Source organism: Benincasa hispida, unplaced genomic scaffold (genome assembly GCF_027475165.1).
Source record: "Benincasa hispida cultivar pf3 unplaced genomic scaffold, pf3_genome.v1.1 HicScf797, whole genome shotgun sequence".
NCBI lineage: Eukaryota > Viridiplantae > Streptophyta > Magnoliopsida > Cucurbitales > Cucurbitaceae > Benincasa > Benincasa hispida.
In genome coordinates, this window is record NW_028326929.1 from 3 (window position 1) to 19,003 (window position 19,001).

Sequence of the window (19,001 nt, forward strand, 5' to 3'; positions counted from 1 at the left end):
TAATCTTGTTAAATTACAATTTTAGTACTTGAATTTTTAGATTTTTGTCAAAATTTTGTGTCCAATAGGTTTATGATATTTTTAACTTTTCTTAAATCATATTGATTTATTAGATATGAATTTAGGTTTCTAAAATTTCAATTTTTATGTTTAGATGCATGTATTTAAAAATAAAAATACGTTGAATAGATCAAAGACGTAATAGATTCATTTTTTAAAGTTTAAGGGACTTATTAGACACAATTGAAAGCTCAATGTAGGGATGAACACTAAAACTAACATAATAGATGCATTTTTTTTAAGGTTTTCACTAAAAGTTCAGTTCAGTTAAAATCATAAGGAAACTAATTTTTTCGGCTTAATTTTGTTTTTGATTTCAAAACCAAATTGAACAAACCGTGTATGTATATATATACATATTTATCGATTTATTTATATATATATACATTATATTTATTATATTATGTATAAAAACCAAAAATCGTTTGATAAGTTATTTGGTTTTTAGTGGGAATAAGGATTATGAGAATTAGGAAGACAATCCTATTCTTGTGAAGTGTAGTGATGGACGCTTATTAGAGAATAAAATAATGAGTTCTTTTGGTTATTCATGTTTCAAATTAGCCATTTTAGTCTTTGAATTTTAAGAAATAGATTTAAAAGGTCTCTCTACAAGTTCTCCTTTTTGCATGGACTTTTCCTAGCCCACGGAATTTAAATAGAAATTTTACTAGATGACTTATGTGGCAAGATGACTTGGAAGGGAAAATTTAATTTTAATATTTCCCACCTCTGTCTTCTTTCTCCCCCTCTTTATCTCCTCTTATTCTCGATCCTCCCTTTTCATTATCAAGCTTTACACAAAATTAACTTGCAAAAAGTAATTTTAATGTTTGCTTTTTTGTTCAAGTTGTGGCTATCTAACAGCTTCTACGATCTTTGTGAAGATTACCTACAGGTTCATGCAAAAGGAAGCACGTTGTATGGTATCAAGGGTGGTCCTACAGGGATCATGAAATGCAAATATGTGAACTGACTGCACAATTTATCCATCCATATTGCAATCAGGTTAATTTTCTTGAACGGATTTCTAGCTTTCAGTTGTTAGCATTGTTAGTGTGAATATGTGCAGTCTTGATGCGAAGTGATTGCCATTTGAATGCAATTCTTGATGTAAATGCATTTTTCTTTTATCGGGGTTGTTTTGATATGATATGCAGTGGGAGGGATAAGATTGAAACTCCAGATTAGGTGAAACTCTTTCTTCCCAGAATTTTCATTTTGGGACGTCTTAGTTGTAGTCAAGGCATTAATTGACAGTTCGGTTATATTTTCAGTTTAAGCAAGCTGGAGAAACTACTCAGAAGCTTGATCTAGATGGTCTTGTTGTAATTAGTGGAGATGATTCCAACACAAATGCCTGTCTCCTCGTTGAAAACTTTACGTATTTTTTAGAACTATGAAATTTGTCTATTGCCTGCCTTCTTTTTGCTCTCTTTCTCACTCTCATTGTCATATATGGATAAGCTATTATATGTTATTTTTATTGCAGAAATATAAGGTTGAGTAATTGATTACTCTAGTGTACCATTTTTTTTTTGTGTGCAAGACTCTGTTATTTATATTTCCCTTCTTTCTGTTGTTTTCAAATTAGGAGTAAGAATTTGAAAACCCGAGCGATTGGTTGCCCAAAAACTATTGATGGTGATCTCAAATGCAAAGAGGTCCCCACAAGTTTTGGATTTGATTCTGCTTGCAAGGTACTCATTTCTCTTCATAACTACTTTAGAATTCATATTTCGTTTGAACTCTTCTTTGGTGACTGTTGCAAAGTTGAAGTAGTTTCTTCAAGAATTCAAGGAAAAAATGGAATGTCGCATTCATGAGATGAGACTCTTAATAGGCTCTGCTGATGTTTATGCAGATATATTCAGAAATGATTGGTAATGTGATGGTTGATGGTCGATCTACAGGAAAATATTACCACTGTAAGTATTTTGCTTAATGTAATTAAAACTAAAAATAGTTCTGATATGCTTAATGTTCATAATAACTGAATTATTGACATTACAAGTATTTCAAATTCAGATATGTCTATTTTTTTAAAATATATATTTATAAATAAATAAATAATATCAATAATAAAGATCATCTTGTTGCTTCATCCGTAAAAAACAGAGCACTTTTCTCTGCTCAATTTTATTAACCTTCTCTATTTAATCTACCTAATGTGAGATTGTACTTTTTCATTGTTGTGATGTTGATACCTTTTTGTTTCTCACCCAAATTTCAAGTTTATTATCATATGGCATTAACAGTGTACATATATCCACAGTTGGACGGCTTATGGGTCGTGCTGTTTCTTACATTACATTGGAGTGTGCTTTGCAAACTCATCCAAATATTACTATTATTGGAGTAAAGGTAGCTGCTTTATTTAAACTACTTAAGATAGACACATTTGTCAAGGAGGACATTTATCTCCACATGCTTTATAATGTGTTTTGAGGGTTGTAGCTAAGAAGCTTACCTTGAAAAACGTTACAGACTACATTGTCGATGTAATTAGTAAACGTTCTGAACTTGGTTATTAATTATGGTGTTGTAGTTATTCCCAAGGGCCTGATTGACTTCATTCCGGAGGTATTCGTCTTGTTATTGTAGCTACTTGGGTTTATTTATTTTGGTTGCGTGCTCACTATCCACTAAACCCAAGATTCTCAGGATCAATATGTCATTCTTGAACTGATATCATTTATAACCCGCTTTCTACAGGTGCAGCAGCTTATTTCGGAACTCAATGAAATTCTTGCCCATGATATTATAGATGAGGATAGATTATGGAAAAAGAAATATTATAGATGAGGTTAGGTTAGTACACCCAACATATTGAAGTTGTATCCATCCAAACAATCTAACTACATCGATTAGACCACCTGAGAATTCCAACACTGCTTTGGCTCGAAAATGCTCTCTTTTCTCTCCTCTCTCCCTTTCCCTCCCTCCGGCACCCTATTCCGACCTAACTCCCCGCCCTCTCCCCATCTCCGACCAAGCTTTACCTATTCCCACCAACGTCAACCCTCATCTGCAACCCTCGGCTCATCTATCTCTCATGGCCCATCCATCGACCCTCCCCTCCAAGCCTAACTTAGCCGTCGAAGTTATCAACTGTAAGATTAAGGACAATCACTTCTATGTCCTCATCCAAGTTGGTTTAGTAATCATAGAAGATGTGGAAGCCAAAAAGCAAATTTCCTTGTCAAAATCGTAGCTACTTTGGTTTGTGGAGAACATCTCGACCCTTTCGAAACTTCCAACATCTAGCTTCTTTGTCAAAAGCGAGCAAGATGCTTCTGGTGTATCCAAGATTTCTAAAATCAGAATCTATTCAAACTGGTTTTTAAGATGTGTATTGTGACCTGCAGTTGGAGGACGATTCTTCATTCACGTTCGATCAGGAACTCTTAATTCAGGTTGGTATTCCTTCCTTACCTTGTTAAATGATGCTTTGTCCCTCTTTGATATTGAACAAGTGACAAAAAACCCTCGTTCAGTCTCAATCTTCTATGCAGACATAGTAAAGGGAAGAATGGTTAAGCCTGTTTTTCCAGAAAAACAGAGTCCCCTGCCCCTTCAGAACACCAAAAAACAGAGCAAATCTAATGTTTGGGTTCTAACTCAAAATTCTCAATCTTCAAAAAATGGAAGACCTCGTGGCAGAATTCAAGCTTCAAGAGGAATAAGGCAAGGTGACCTTCTTTCTCCTTTCTTGTTTCTATTAGTCAGTGAAGTCCTAAATGCATTACTTTCCCAGTTTCGAGAAAAAGGCAAGTTTTGAAGGTTTTATTGTTGGAAAAGATAGAATTCATGTTTCTATTTTACAATTTGCGAATGATACTCTGCCAAGATGACAAAGAAAACTCAGTAACCTAAAGAAAATACTTGAATTATTTGAGTGGTGTTCGGGCTGAAGGTTAATTGGGACAAATCAGCTTTATGTGGCATCAATATATACCATTTCAAGTTACAATTAGAAGCAACCCTCCTAAATTGCAAGGCTGTCTACCTCCCATTTATGTACCTTGGCCTTCCTTTACGGGGATACCCTAAACAATTAGCTTTTTGGCAACTAGTGATCGACAAAGTCCAAAGAAAATTGGACAAATGGAAGAGATACAACCTCTTAAAAGGTGGTCGCGCCACCCTATGTAAGTCAGTTCTTTCTCATATACCAACTGACTATATTATAAGCATTAATGGAAGAAGTAAGTTTTGTTGGCATACCAATGGAAAATTTTCCAGCAGCCTTAGAAGCCCATTGATTAATATTTCAAGATTTTGGTTAAAAGTGGATTCCTTGGCAGCCTTCAAGGTTGGTAATGGTGAAAGAATAAGCTTTTGGAAAGATCCTTGGTTGGATTTGGTTCCTCTAAAAATCTCATTCCCTAATCTTTTCTTTATCTCCACTAAATCCGAAGGTTCATTACAAGATTATTGGGATGATTTCAACATCTTGGACTTTTCCTTTTAGAAGACTGTTAAAGGATGAAGAGGCAGAAAACATTCAGCTTCTGATTGGAAAACTCAGTCACTATAAACTTAATTCGATTTCTGATAAAAGACGGTGGTCTTTAGAACCAAATGGGGTTTTCTCAATCAAGTCTCTTGTAAAGCATCTATCATTTTCCTCCCCAATTGGCCAGCCATTAGAGTCAGCCTTATGGAAGTCTAAGAGCCCTAGAAGGGAGAATATTCTGATTTGGATCATGCTGAATGGCTCTCTTAACAGCGCAGATATCGTCCAAAGAAAGTTACCTACTATCTATATTTCTCCACAGGTTTGCATTCTTTGTTGGGTAAACACATAATCTCTCTTGCATTTGTTCTTCCAGTATGTTTTTGGAGAATTTTGTTGGACATCTCTCTTCAAGTGCTTTAATGTCAGCTGGGTTCTTGATAATGATTTTAAGGTTAATGTGCTTCAACTCTTGATCGGGCCACGTTTGAAGAAGAAGCCAAGACTATTTTGGACCAACGCAGTTAAAGCTTTGTTATAAAAAATTTGGTTTGAAAGAAATCAAAGAGTATTTCAAGACAAAGCTTCTTCTAGTTCCGCTAAATTTGATATCGCCCATATCAACGCCTCCTCCTGGTGCTCGCTTTCCAAAGCTTTTCAAGACTTCTCTTTACAAGATATCAACCTCAATTGGAAAGCCTTTATTTTCCCGCTCTCTTGATTTTGTAACAGCATAGTGATGGTTATTATTTTCAGTTTAACTTTCAGATAATCATTCGGTTGTAAACCTTGTCTTTTGCAAGGTCCTCTTCAGTTTGTACTTAGCTTTGGATTCTAGTCTTTCTTGGAGATGATGAGAATGCTAGGGAGATGTCAACCTAGTTCAGATGTCCTAGTGCATTTGCTGATCCGTTTTGTGCTTTTTAGTGTGCTTGATTGTATTGCACTTTATGTTTATTTCCTTCTTGTCACTTTTAACATCTTTCATTATCTGAATGAAGTGGATTGTTTTTTGTTCAAAAAAAAAAAAAGATAGGTTATGGAAAAAGAAACTTACTACTCAATCTCATCACTTTTTTTAATTTTTCCCATAAGCAATCCAAGAACAATTGTTGCTTGAAAGAGATCGACACGGCAATGTCTAGGTAATTGTTTTTTCTTTTTGTTTTATACATGTCTTTCCATGAAACTGAGTTGGAAAAGAGAAGGCAAGAAGGTGCATATAATGGGCGGCCAATTCAAGGAGTAGTCACAATTCTTTGGGTACTTATTCTATTCGTGCTTGAACTTTTGCCATTTTACTTAAACGCTCCTCTTTAATAATTTAGTGATAACACATATTATATTTAGCACTTGGGTAGTAGGCAAATCAGTTGAGATCTAAAAAACATGCATCTTGGTAAATGCATTAAGATCTTTTAGATTCATATTTGATAATTAGGGGCACCAAGTATCTAGACTTCCATTATGAACTCGTAAAGAAAATGGCCAATTAAGTGATGGGTTAGGCTTACAACTAATTGACTTTCTAATGTAAACTTACAAATGATACGAACGAATGGCCATGAGATAATACGAAAAAAATTGTACTTTGCTGGTTAGTGCTCTGTGTGTTATCTCTGTTTATTTCTTCTTTTGACTTATAGGTACGAAGGGATGTGTGGTTTACCCACGAACTTTGATTCAACTTATTACTATGCTCTGGGTTACACTGCTGGAGAACTCCTCCAGAGTGGAAAGACTGGACCAATATCATCGATCTGTCTGTTCCACTTCTAGTACCTTCTGATCATTTTAGTCTCTAACCTTTTAACCATTCATTCTTTTTCTTGTTATCAGTTTCCTCCATAGATTTTTTCCTCGTTTCTATTACTTATAAGTTAGTTATGCATACTTGGTAGGAAATTTGGCTACTCTAGTTGAAGATTGGATGGCTGGCGGAACTGCATTGACTTCGTTAATGGACGTGGAGAGGAGACACGGTATGATTTCTTCATGAAAACGTGCATTCATGTTCTCATATTTTTTTTAGTAACATGTTAATAATTTTTTTTTTCTAGAATATTTTTTATGGGGAATAAGAGGGGAAATGACAAACAGAGTATCAACAATCCAGCTAAAATGAGAACAATGGAGTTCACTAGAAGAAAAAAAAAAAGAAAGATAAAAAAAAACTCCCCAATCTATATTAAAAAGACATTAGTTTTCTAGTTGATGAAACTTAAAAGTTATCTTTTTTCTTTTTTTGAGTATCCAAATATCTTACTACTTACTAACACAATACTATAAAGACTAGTCAAGGTGCATGTAAGATCAGAAAAACAAGGATAAAATTGAAGTATCATCATGTAAAAGTGGAGTATCTTTTCTCTTAACAATTTTGAAAGGCTTTGGATTGATAAAACATTTTCATGAAGTTTATTTTAATATTTATCATTTGATGATCTCTTTCTAAAGGTAGAATTCGTTTGGCAGGTAAGTTCAAGCCTGTGATCAAGAAGGCAATGGTGGAACTAGATGGTAATATGATCTCTTTCTAGAGCAAATTACGTTTCCTATAATCTCTTTCCCAGTCTTACAGTTCACGCTGCTCCATTTTTCATGTGAAGAGGTCAGATCAGAATCCTACCATTAATTATGCAAGTTCAAATCTAAAAGAAGAATGGAGCAGGTAGTCTGGATATAGGTATCTTACACACCCAAATTGATGAAAATCGAACCTATTTTTCAGAATTTGGATAAGATATTTTAATTAAGTTTCAGTCAAATTCCATAGCACACCAACGCACGCACAAGCCGCATCGCTTAAGGCATCCTCGCCCATGGGCACGTCCTTGCCCACCTAACCTCAACGTGAGGCCCGGCCTAGCGCATAGCCCATGCACATAGTTCCAATAGAAACACAGAAAATAGACCATGAGCTTTACAAAGCTCAGTGAGTGGAATCATAAATACAAGTCTTTTTCAGATCATAACCATTATATCACGAGTTTCCAATGCAAACCTCCATCATTCCATGAAGCTTTTCACAAACCTACACACACGGTAGATAGTTATTATTTCACATCTAAAAATATCCATCAACCTATGTCCACATAGTTCTCCCTTTCATGGGCTCAGAAGCTAGTCTCGTCGGCCATCTGACCATCCCATTCGAGGTTTTTCCTTCCCACAGGCTCAGGAACTAGATTCTTTGGTCCCCTGACCATCCTATAAGGATTTATTTTGAGCTCAGGTTCTAGGTCCATATACCCCTCGACCATCCTAACCTCATATTCATCTCATTATATGAACTACCACATATTAATTCTAAATATGTTTAAAAGAGTAAAGGAGAAACCACTCCCAGTGAACTGCTGAGATTTCTTTTTCCTCACAGTTTACCCGGTTTCCCTTAATCTTCTACTGGACCCTATTTCAGATTTAACTTTAAGCTTAGATTATTCATTCTTTCAGGCCTTATCTCAAGACATTTCCTTCTTAAAAAATGTGTGAAAATGTCTTAACTAGTTTACCTTAGAGTTTTGCCTTGAAATTCCTTGGTGATAGTTCGGAGTCTTGAATTCACTCCCCCTGACCCGACTGTTTTCAAACTGGTGAGCACCTTTCGGTTTTCCTTGAATTTGACAGCCTCAGAGTTAGAATTTCATTAAGGCAGCCCTCACACCTAATCTACATGTAATTTAAAAACTTTTGGTCCAAAAATCAACTGATTTGCTTGAGTAGTCCGGGGATAACTTCTCGTTTGAATTTAGCCTAGGCGTCTGTACGTACACTCAGCTTCCTTCAGCGCCTCCGTTTTGACTTTCGTCCGATCAGCTCCTCTGTTCCTTCGTTCAACGCATGAATGAGTACTTACTCCTTTCTTAGTGATATTTATGAACATAAATGGTTTGTGGGTTAAAGTGAAGTGTTCTGCTCCTTTTATAGGCATTTCACCCTTCTCCTTTACCCGACACCTCCTCCTTTGATCATATCCAGACATATTCCTCTCATTCTTCCAACGCCCTGCCTCATCCACCTTCTATTTGATATGTCTTCTCCATGAATCGAACTCACTTTGCATGAACATTTATTCGTCCAGCTCTTACTATCTCTGTTTCAGACTTCCATCAATAACGCCATTTGTCTTGATGAGCTCATCAATCTTGCGTAACACAGTCCTCAGCACCGCTCCATCGTTTAGTTCCTACATCTATCGCTTAGCTCCAACAACCCGTCGTGTAGCTCAATTGGAATGAGGATAGCTAATTAATTACTCTAGTGTACCATTTTTTTTGTGTGCAAGACTGTTATTTATATTCCTCTTCTTTCTGTTGTTTTTAAATTAGGAGTAAGAAGTTGAAAACCCGAGTTATTGGTTGCCCAAAAACTATTGATGGTGACCTCAAATGCAAAGAGGTCCCCACAAGTTTTGGATTTGATTTTGTTTGCAAGGTACTCATTTCTCTTCGTAACTGCTTTAGAATTCATATTTCGTTGAGACTCAACTTTGGTGATTGTTGCAAAGGTAGCTTTTTAAACTACTTAAGATAGAAACCTTTGTCAAGGAGGACATTTATCTCTACATGCTTTACCGGATAGAAACCTTTGTCAAGAAGGGAATTTACCTCCACATGCAACCCTAAGGTTAAGGTTGTTTATTCTCTTTGAGGACTAGATTTTGTCTCAGTAATAACTAATAATCTCTGCAACAGATACTCTCATGTAAACATGAAAATTGAAATTGTTGAGTCAGTTAATATATCCTGTTTCAGAATTTCATCTTCTTGCATTTTTACATGGAATGGTAAATATAAAAAAAAAAACTTAAGGGTAAAGATGAAAATTTGTGATAAACAAAGGATTCATGGAATTAGGTTGAAACTTTTAATATGGTGCAATGGAACTAAGTATTGACATCCCATATCATATTCAATTGCCCAATTGATATCGGATGCCTTTTTTGTCAGCTTTGAAAAATTTGTTCTCTACCACCTAGTTGTAGTTGACTCATGGAGATTTATTGGATTTTAATGTATGCAGGCGAAAAAATTTTCAGACAAAAAATAATGTGTTTTGAATGTTGACTCATTTATTAATAGAACTTTAGTTTATAGGGTACATCGAATTTATAATGTGTTTTGCAGGTTGCGGCTAAGAAGCTTACCTTGAAAAATGTTACAGACTACATTGTCGATGAAATTAATAAACGTTCTGAACTTGGTTATTAATTATGGTGTTGTAGTTATTCCCCATGGCCTGATTGACTTCATTCCGGAGGTATTTGTCTTGTTATTGTAACTAATTGTGTTTATTTCTTTTTGTTGTATGCTCACTATCCACTATACCTAAGATTCTCGGGATCAATATGTCATTCTTGAATTGATATCATTTATAACCCGCTTTCTATAGGTGCAGCAACTTATTTCGGAACTCAATGAAATTCTTACCCATGATATTATAGATGAGGATATGTTATGGAAAAAGAAATATTATAGATGAGGATAGGTTAGTACACCCAACATATTGAAGTTAACACAATGGAAGAACAAATGCAAGAGAGATTATGACTTTACCCAACAAAGAGTGAAAACCTGTGGAGAAATATAGTGAGTACGTAACTTCCTTTGGAGGATATCTGCGCTGTTAAGAGAGCCATTCAGCATGATCCAAATCAGAATATTCACCCTTCTAGGGCTTTTAGACTTCCATAAGGCTGATTCTAATGGCTGACAAATTGGGGAGGAGAAGGATAGATGCTTTACAAGAGACTTGACTGAGAAAACCCCACTTGGTTCTAAAGACCACCGTCTTTTATTAGGAATCGAATTAAGTTTACAGTGATTGAGTTCTCCAGTCAGAAGCTCGAAGTTTTCTGCCTCTTCATCCTTTAACAGTCATTTAAAAGGAAAAGTCCAAGATGTTGAAATCTCATCCCAATAATCTTGTAATGAACCTTTGGGTTTGGTGGAGATAGAGAAAAGATTAGGGAATGAGATTTTTAGAGGAACCAAATCCAACCAAAGATCTCTCCAAAAGCTTATTCTTTCACCATTACCAACTTTGAAGGTTGCCAAGGAATCCACTTTTAACCAAAATCTTGAAATATTAATCCATGGGCTTCTAAGGCTGCTGGAAAATTTGCCATTGCTATGCCAACCAAACTTACTTCTTCCATGAATGCTTATAATTACTTTCCTCCAAAGTGAGTTGACCTCAAAGAAAAACCTCCACCCTCATTTTGCTACAAGGCCCTGATTTCTGAGTTTCAAGCACCCAATGCCGAGACCACCATCTTCTTGGGACCGTGAAGCTATGCTCCATTTAATCAGATGATTTATTTTGCTTCCGGAATGCCCTTCCCAAAGAAAATCCTTCAATGTTCTCTCTAGAGTTTGAATCACCTTTTCTCACATCTGAAAAAGTGACATATAGTAAGTTGGTATATGAGAAAGAACTGACTTACATAGGGTGGCGCGACCACCTCTTGAGAGGTTGTATCTCTTCCATTTGTCTAGTTTGCTTTGGACTTTGTCGATCACTGGTTACCATAAAACTATAGGGTATCTCCCTAAAGGAAGGCCAAGGTAAATAAATGGGAGGTAGACAGCCTTGCAATTTAGGAGGACTGCTTCTGATTGTAACTTGAAATGGTCTATATTGATGCCACATCAAGCTGATTTTTTCCAATTAACCTTCAGCATTGAACACCACTCAAATAATTCAAGTATTTTCTTTAGGTTGCTGAGTTTTTCTTTGTCATCTTGGCAGAAAATTAGAGTATCATCTGCAAATTGTAAAATAGAAACATCAATTCTATCTTTGCCAACAAGAAAACCTTCAAACTTGCCTGTTTCTCGAAACTGGGAAAGTAATGCATTTAAGACTTCACTAACTAGTAGAAAGGAGAAAGGAGAAAGAGGGTCACCTTGCCTTATTCCTCTTGAAGCTTGAATTCTGCCACGAGGTCTTCCATTTATGAAGATTGAGAATTTTGTGTTATAACCCAAAAATTAGATTTGCTCTGTTTTTTGGTGTTCTGAGGGGGCAGGGGACTCTGTTTTTCAAGAAACTAATTCAACTTTGCAACAGTCACCAAAGTTGAGTCCAAACGAAATATGAATTATAAAGCAGTTACAAAGAGAAATGAGTACCTTGCAAGAAGAATCAAATCCAAAACTTGTGGGGAGCTCTTTGCATTTGAGATCACCATCAATAGTTTTTGGGCAACCAATCACTCGGGTTTTCAAATTCTTACTTCTAATTTGAAAACAACAGAAAGAAGGGGAATATAAATAACAGAGTCTTACACACAAAAAAAATGGTACCCTAGAGTAATTAATTACTCGACCTTATATTTCTGCAATAAAAACAACATATAATAGCTTATCCATATATGACAATGAGAGTGAGAAAGAGAGAGCAAAAAGGAGGGAGGAAATAGACAAATTTCGTAGTTCTAAAAAATAACTAAAGTTTTCAACGAAGAGAAAGGCATTTGTGTTGGATCATCTCCACCAATTACAACAAGGCCATCCAGATCAAGCTTCTGAGTAGTTTCTTCAGCTTGCTTAAACTGAAAATAGAATCAAACTGTCAATTAATTCCTTGACTACAACTAAGACGTCTCAAAATGAAAATTCTGGGAAGAAAGAGTTTCACCTGATATGGAGTTTCAATCTTAACCCTCCCACTGCATATCTTATCAAAACCACAATGATAAAAGAAAAATGTATTTAAATCAAGAATTGCATTCAAATGGCAATCACTTCGCATCAGAACTGCATATATTCACACTAACAATTCTAATAAGTGAAAGCTAGAAATCCCTTCAAGAAAATTAAACTAATTGCGATATGGGTAGATAAATTGTGCAGTTAGTTCTACATATTGACATTTCATGATCACTAAGAAAGGAGTAAGAGCCATTCGTGCGTTGAACGAAGGAAAAGAGGCGCTGATCGAACGAAAGTCAAAACGGAGGCATTGAAGGAAGCTGAGTGTACGGACAGATGCCTAGGCTAAATTCAAATGAGAAGTTATTCCGGACTACTCGTGCAAATCAGATGATTTTTAGACCAAAAGTTTTTAAATTGAATGTAGATTTGGTGTGAGGGCTGCCTTAATGAAATTCTAACTCTAAGGCTGTCAAATTCAAGGAAAACCGAGAGGTGCTCACCAGTGTGGAAACAGTCGGGCCAGGGGGAGTGAACTCGAGACTCCGAACTATCACCAAAGAATTTCAAGGCGAAACAATAAGGGAAACTAGTAAGACATTTTCACACATTTTTTAATAAGGAAATGTCTTGAGATAAGGCCCGAAAGAGTAACTAGTTTACCTTAGAGTTTCGCCTTGAAATTCCTTGGTGATAGTTCGGAGTCTCGAGTTCACTCCCTCTGACCCGACTGTTTCCACACTGGTGAGCACCTCTCGGTTTTCCTTGAATTTGACAGCCTCAGAGTTAGAATTTCATTAAGGCAGCCCTCATACCAAATCTACATTCATTTTAAAAACTTTTGGTCCAAAAATCAACTTATTTGCTTGAGTAGTCCGGAATAACTTCTTGTTTGAATTTAGCCTAGGCATCTGTCCGTACACTCAGCTTCCTTCAGCCCGTCTGTTTTGACTTTCTTCCAATTAGCGCCTCTTTTCCTTCATTCAACGCATGAATGGCTCTTACTTACTCCTTTCTTAGTGATATTTATGAACATAAATGGTTTGTGGGTTAAAGTGAAGTGTTCCGCTCCTTTTATAGACATTTCACCCTTCTCCTTTACCTGACACCTCCTCCTTTGATCATATCCAGACATATTCCTCTCATTCTTCCAACGCCCTGCCTCATCCACCTTCTATTTGATATGTCTTCTCCATGCATCGAACTCACTTTGCACGAACATTTATTCGTCCAGCTCTTACTATCTCTGTTTCAGACTTCCATCAATAACGCCATTTGTCTTGATGAGCTCATCAATCTTGCGTAACATAGTCCTTAACACCGCTCCATCGTTTAGTTCTTACATCTATCGCTTAGCTCCAACAACCCGTCGTGTAGCTCAATCGTTTAGTCGACGATCTCGTTCTCAACGATGTCGTGCATAGCCTATCGCTTAGCTACTGTGCACATCGTTTACCTCCATCGCATAGCATCATCGCCTTATCCTCCAATGTATCCACTAATCGCTTAGCATCATCGTCTAGCGCTACCGTCCAACTTCTACGCTTATTGTCTAGCGCTTACACTGATGTGTCGTATTTTACTTATCGTATAGCCCGATAGTCTAGCACGTGACTTCTTATTGTTTGACTCAGTGCGCATCATCACGATCATCTAGCGCATCGCTTAGCTCTGCGCATTGCTATATGATCGCCTACCTCATTGTTTAGCTCCCTTCATTGCTACACAATCGTCCAACGCCCGCCTACACGATCGCCTACCTCATCGTGTAGCGCCACTCACTTACTAGACGATCGTCTACCTCATCGTGTAGCACTGCTCATTTGCTACACGATTGTCTGCCCAGTACCTTGCGTTCAACCTCTCGCTTACTCTGCTCTTGCTAACGCGTTCTCAACGCATCGGCGACTTTCATGCAATGCGTTCAACTTCACAATTTCACACATGATTGTCAGGACTTAGTTTTATTTTATGCGTTTTATACCAAATGCCTGGTTTAGTAACACCTTGCACATAGTTGAATTTCCATTAGTTGAATTCCAAACTTTTTGAAGAACATTTATTCAACACTTAGAGTTCTTCCTTTTTAGCATAGGGTTTCATACCTAGTCAGGTTCTTCTAGTCATTAGCTTAAACATGCAAATAGGAATGCAAGTTTCTTATCTACAATGAGAACATTTAATTAGAGCTGAATGAATATATGTGTATCAACCAGGTACCTTCATGATTCTGTTGCTCTTCTTTATTCATACATTTCCATACTGAAGTATTGAACCCATTGTGGTTATCTCTTTTCTCTTTGGATATGGAAGGATATTGTTTGGACAGAGTAGGCTTGTTACTCTTGGTATGTATGATCCCAAAGAAGTTTAGCTCAAGACAAGGAGGGGCATGCTTTTGCACTGTCAGTCAGTTCAAATCTTGGGATTTTTATGTCACCTGGAAGCTGGTATATTCATATTGGTAAGTGGAAATTTTTTCAACCTTCCTGCTTAAAATATATTGGGAAAATGGCTAGGGTAGTCTCTCTGTTTGTGTTTTTTTTCTCTAATATTTATAATCTTGTTAAATTACAATTTTAGTCCTTGAACTTTTAGATTTTTGTCAAAATTTTGTGTCCAATAGGTTTATGATATTTTAAACTTTTCTTAAATCATATTTATTTATTAGATATGAATTTAGGATTCTAAAATTTCAATTTTTATTTTTAGATGCATGTATTTAAAAATAAAAATATGTTGAATAGATCAAAGACGTAATAGATTCATTTTTTAAAGTTTAAGGGACTTATTAGACACAATTGAAAGCTCAGTGTAGGGATGAACTAACTAACATACTAGATGCATTTTTTTTAAGGTTCTTACTAAAAGTTCAGTTCAATTTAAAATCATAAGGAAACTAATTTTTTCGGCTTAATTTGGTTTTTTATTTCAAAACCGAATTGAACCAAACCGTGTATGTATATATATACATATTTATCGATTTATTTATATATATTATACATTATATTTATTATATTATGTATAAAAACCAAAAATCGTTTGATAAGTTATTTGGTTTTTAGTGGGAATAAGGATTATGAGAATTAGGAAGACAATCCTATTCTTGTGAAGTAGTGATGGACGCTTATTAGAGAATAAAATAATGAGTTCTTTTGGTTATTCATGTTTCAAATTAGCCATTTTAGTCTTTGAATTTTAAGAAATAGATTTAAAAGGTCTCTCTACAAGTTCTCCTTTTTGCATGGACTTTTCCTAGCCCACGGAATTTAAATATAAATTTTACTAGATGACTTATGTGGCAAAGATGACTTGGAAGGGAAAATTTAATTTTAATATTTCCCACCTCTCTCTTCTTTCTCCCCCTCTTTATCTCCTCTTATTCTCGATCCTCCCTTTTCATTGTCAAGCTTTACACAAAATTAACTTGCAAAAAGTCATGGTAGGATGTTCTCAAAGTTCTTTTTCTGTGTTTTTTTTATGTTTGTAAATCTCGCTTTTGTTTGGAACTTGAGTTTTACTGAATGCGTTTAAGGCCAGTTGCTACTTCTTAAGGTTATAGAGTGTATGACCTGTGTGTTATATGTGCGTGCAGATGAGATCACGAAGTTGTTTCCTGATATTTTCGGCCAACCGTCAGCAATGTTGGTGCCAAGTGATTCCAGTTCGGTGCAGGTGAATAAGAAATTAAAGATCGGAGTTGTCTAGTTTGGTGGCCACGCACTGGGAGGGCATAATGTGATTTCTGTACTATTTGGTAGGGTCTCATTGTGTCCACATTTATAAATCAAGAATAAATGTTTGCTTTTCTGTTCAGTGGCTATCTAGCAGCTTCTACGATCTTTGTGAAGATTACCTACAGGTTCATGCAAAAGGAAGCACGTTGTATGGTTTCAAGGGTGGTCCTGCAGGGATCATGAAATGTAAATATGTAGAACTGAATGCACAATTTATCTACCCATATCGCATTCAGGTTAATTTTCTTGAAGTGATTTCTAGCTTTCACTTCTTAGAATTGTTAGTGTAAATATGTGTAGTCTTGATGCTAAGTGATTGCCATTTGAATTCAATTCTTGATTTACATGCATTTTTCGTTTATCATGGTGGTTTTGATAAGATATGCAATGGGAGGGTTAAGATTGAAACTCCAGATCAGGTGAAACTCTTTCTTCTCAGAATTTTCATTTTGAGACGTCTTAGTTGTAGTCAAGGCATTAATTGACAGTTCGGTTCTATTTTCAGTTTAAGCAAGCTGAAGAAACTACTCATAAGCTTGATCTAGATGACCTTGTTGTAATTGGTGGAGATGATTCCAACACCAATGCCTGTTTCCTCGCTGAAAATTTAGGTATTTTTTAGAACTATGAAATTTGTCTATTGCCTCCCTCCTTTTTGCTCTCTTTCTCACTCTCATTGTCATATATGGATAAGCTATTATATGTTATATTTTTTGCAGAAATATAAGGTCGAGTAATTAATTACTCTAGTGTACCATTTTTTTTTTGTGTGCAAGACTCTGTTATTTATATTCCCCTTCTTTCTGTTGTTTTCAAATTAGGAATAAGAATTTGAAAACCCGAGCGATTGGTTGTCCAAAACCTATTGATGGTGATCTCAAATGCAAAGAGGTCCCCACAAGTTTTGGATTTGATTTTGTTTGCAAGGTACTCATTTCTCTTCGTAACTGCTTTAGAATCCATATTTCGTTGAGACTCAACTTTGGTGACTGTTGCAAAGGTAGCTTTTTAAACTACTTAAGATAGAAACCTTTGTCAAGGAGGACATTTATCTCTACATGCTTTACCGGATAGAAACCTTTGTCAAGAAGGGAATTTACCTCCACATGCAACCCTAAGGTTAAGGTTGTTTATTCTCTTTGAGGACTAGATTTTGTCTCAGTAATAACTAATAATCTCTGCAACAGATACTCTCATGTAAACATGAAAATTGAAATTGTTGAGTCAGTTAATATATCCTGTTTCAGAATTTCATCTTCTTGCATTTTTACATGGAATGGTAAATATAAAAAAAAAAACTTAAGGGTAAAGATGAAAATTTGTGATAAACAAAGGATTCATGGAATTAGGTTGAAACTTTTAATATGGTGCAATGGAACTAAGTATTGACATCCCATATCATATTCAATTGCCCAAGTGATATCGGATGCCTTTTTTGTCAGCTTTGAAAAATTTGTTCTCTACCACCTAGTAGTAGTTGACTCATGGAGATTTATTGGTTTTGAATGTATGCAGGCGAAAAAATTTTCAGACAAAAAATAATGTGTTTTGAATGTTGACTCATTTATTAATAGAGCTTTAGTTTATAAGGAACATCGAATTTATAATGTGTTTTGCAGGTTGCGGCTAAGAAGCTTACCTTGAAAAACGTTACAGACTACATTGTCGATGTAATTAGTAAACGTTCTGAACTTGGTTATTAATTATGGTGTTGTAGTTATTCCCCATGACCTGATTGACTTCATTCCGGAGGTATTTGTCTTGTTATTGTAACTAATTGTGTTTATTTCTTTTTGTTGTATGCTCACTATCCACTAAACCCAAGATTCTCGGGATCAATATGTCATTCTTCAACTGATATCATTCATAACTCGCTTTCTACAGGTGCAACAACTTATTTCGGAACTCAATGAAATTCTTGTCCATGATTTTATAGATGAGGATAGGTTAGTACACCCAACATATTGAAGTTGTAACAATCCAAACAATCTGACAACATCGATTAGACCATCGGAGAATTCCAGCACTACTTTGGTTGGAAAATGCTCTCTCTTCTCTCCTCTCTCCCTTTCCCTCCCTCCGGCACCCTATTCCGACCTAACTCCCCATCTCCGACCAAGCTTTGCCTATTCCCACCAACGTCAACCCTCATCTGCAACCCTCGGCTCATCTATCTCTCATGGCCCATCCATCGACTCTGCCCTCCAAGCCTAACTTAGCCGTCGAAGTTATCAACTGTAAGATTGAGGACAACCACTTCTATGCCCTCATCCAAGTTGGTTCAGTAATCATAGAAGATGTGGAAGCCAAAAGCAAATTTCCTTGTCAAAATCGTAGCTACTTTGGTTTGTGGAGAACATCTCGACCCTTTCGAAACTTCCAACATCTAGCTTCTTTGTCAAAAGCGAGCAAGATGCTTCTGGTGTAACCAAGATTTCTAACATCCGAATCTATTCAAACTGGTTTTTATGATGTGTAGTGTGGCCTGCAGTTGGAGGACGATTCTTCATTCACGTTCCATCAGGAACTCTTAATTCAGGTTGATATTCCTTCCTTACCTTGTTAAATGATGCTTTGTCCCTCTTTCAAGTTGAACAGGTGACAAAAAACCTTCACTCAGTCCCAATCTCCTATGCAGACATAGTAAGGGGAAGAATGGTTAAGCCAGTTTTTCCAGAAAAACAGAGTCTCCTGCCCCCTCAGAACACCAAAAAACAGAGCAAATCTAATTTTTGGGTTCTAACACAAAATTCTCATACTTCATAAATGGAAGACCTCGTGGCAGAATTCAAGCTTCAAGAGGAATAAGGCAAGGTGAACCTCTTACTCCTTTCGTATTTCTACTCGTCAGTGAAGTCCTGGATGCATTACTTTCCCAGTTTCGAGAAAAAGGCAAATTTGAAGGTTTTATTGTTGGCAAAGATAGAATTCATGTTTCTTTGTTACAATTTGCGGACGATACTCTAATTTTCTGCCAAGATGACAAAGAAAAACTCAGCAACCAAAAGAAAATACTTGAATTATTTGAGTGGTGTTCGGGGTTGAAGGTTCATTGGGAAAAATCAGCTTTATGTGGCATCAATATAG

At 36.1% G+C, this 19,001-nt stretch overlaps 1 protein-coding gene across 3 annotated transcripts; it reads left to right on the forward strand.

Moving 5' to 3' along the window:
• Positions 1–1,406: 1,406 nt before the first annotated feature.
• Positions 1,407–17,168, forward strand: LOC150029933 (pyrophosphate--fructose 6-phosphate 1-phosphotransferase subunit beta 2-like). Of its 3 annotated transcripts, none has more exons than XM_090310240.1 (11): positions 1,407–1,760; positions 1,925–1,988; positions 2,336–2,424; positions 5,714–5,782; positions 6,166–6,297; positions 6,421–6,501; positions 6,995–7,039; positions 7,129–8,956; positions 14,491–14,641; positions 15,773–16,525; positions 16,736–17,168. In XM_090310240.1, the coding sequence occupies exons 5-8, from the start codon at positions 6,216–6,218 to the stop codon at positions 7,152–7,154; spliced, it is 234 nt and encodes a 77-aa protein (XP_090166366.1). In that variant the 5' UTR covers positions 1,407–1,760; positions 1,925–1,988; positions 2,336–2,424; positions 5,714–5,782; positions 6,166–6,215; the 3' UTR covers positions 7,155–8,956; positions 14,491–14,641; positions 15,773–16,525; positions 16,736–17,168. The 3 variants fall into 3 exon arrangements, with proteins under 3 accessions (XP_090166366.1, XP_090166367.1, XP_090166368.1); XM_090310241.1 differs by having other exon boundaries at positions 7,129–7,205; XM_090310242.1 differs by having other exon boundaries at positions 7,129–7,190.
• The last annotated feature ends 1,833 nt before the right edge of the window (positions 17,169–19,001 follow it).

What these genes read in the sequence shown, in the direction of transcription:
- LOC150029933 (XM_090310240.1), top strand. Translation starts at nt 6,216, where the DNA reads ATGCTCTGGGTTACACTGCTGGAGAACTCCTCCAGAGTGGAAAGACTG. An exon ending in ATCTGTCTGTTCCACTTCTA is followed by an intron (nt 6,298 to 6,420) that starts GTACCTTCTGAT and finishes CATACTTGGTAG; the next exon opens with GAAATTTGGCTACTCTAGTT. An exon ending in GGCAATGGTGGAACTAGATG is followed by an intron (nt 7,040 to 7,128) that starts GTAATATGATCT and finishes TTTCATGTGAAG; the next exon opens with AGGTCAGATCAGAATCCTAC.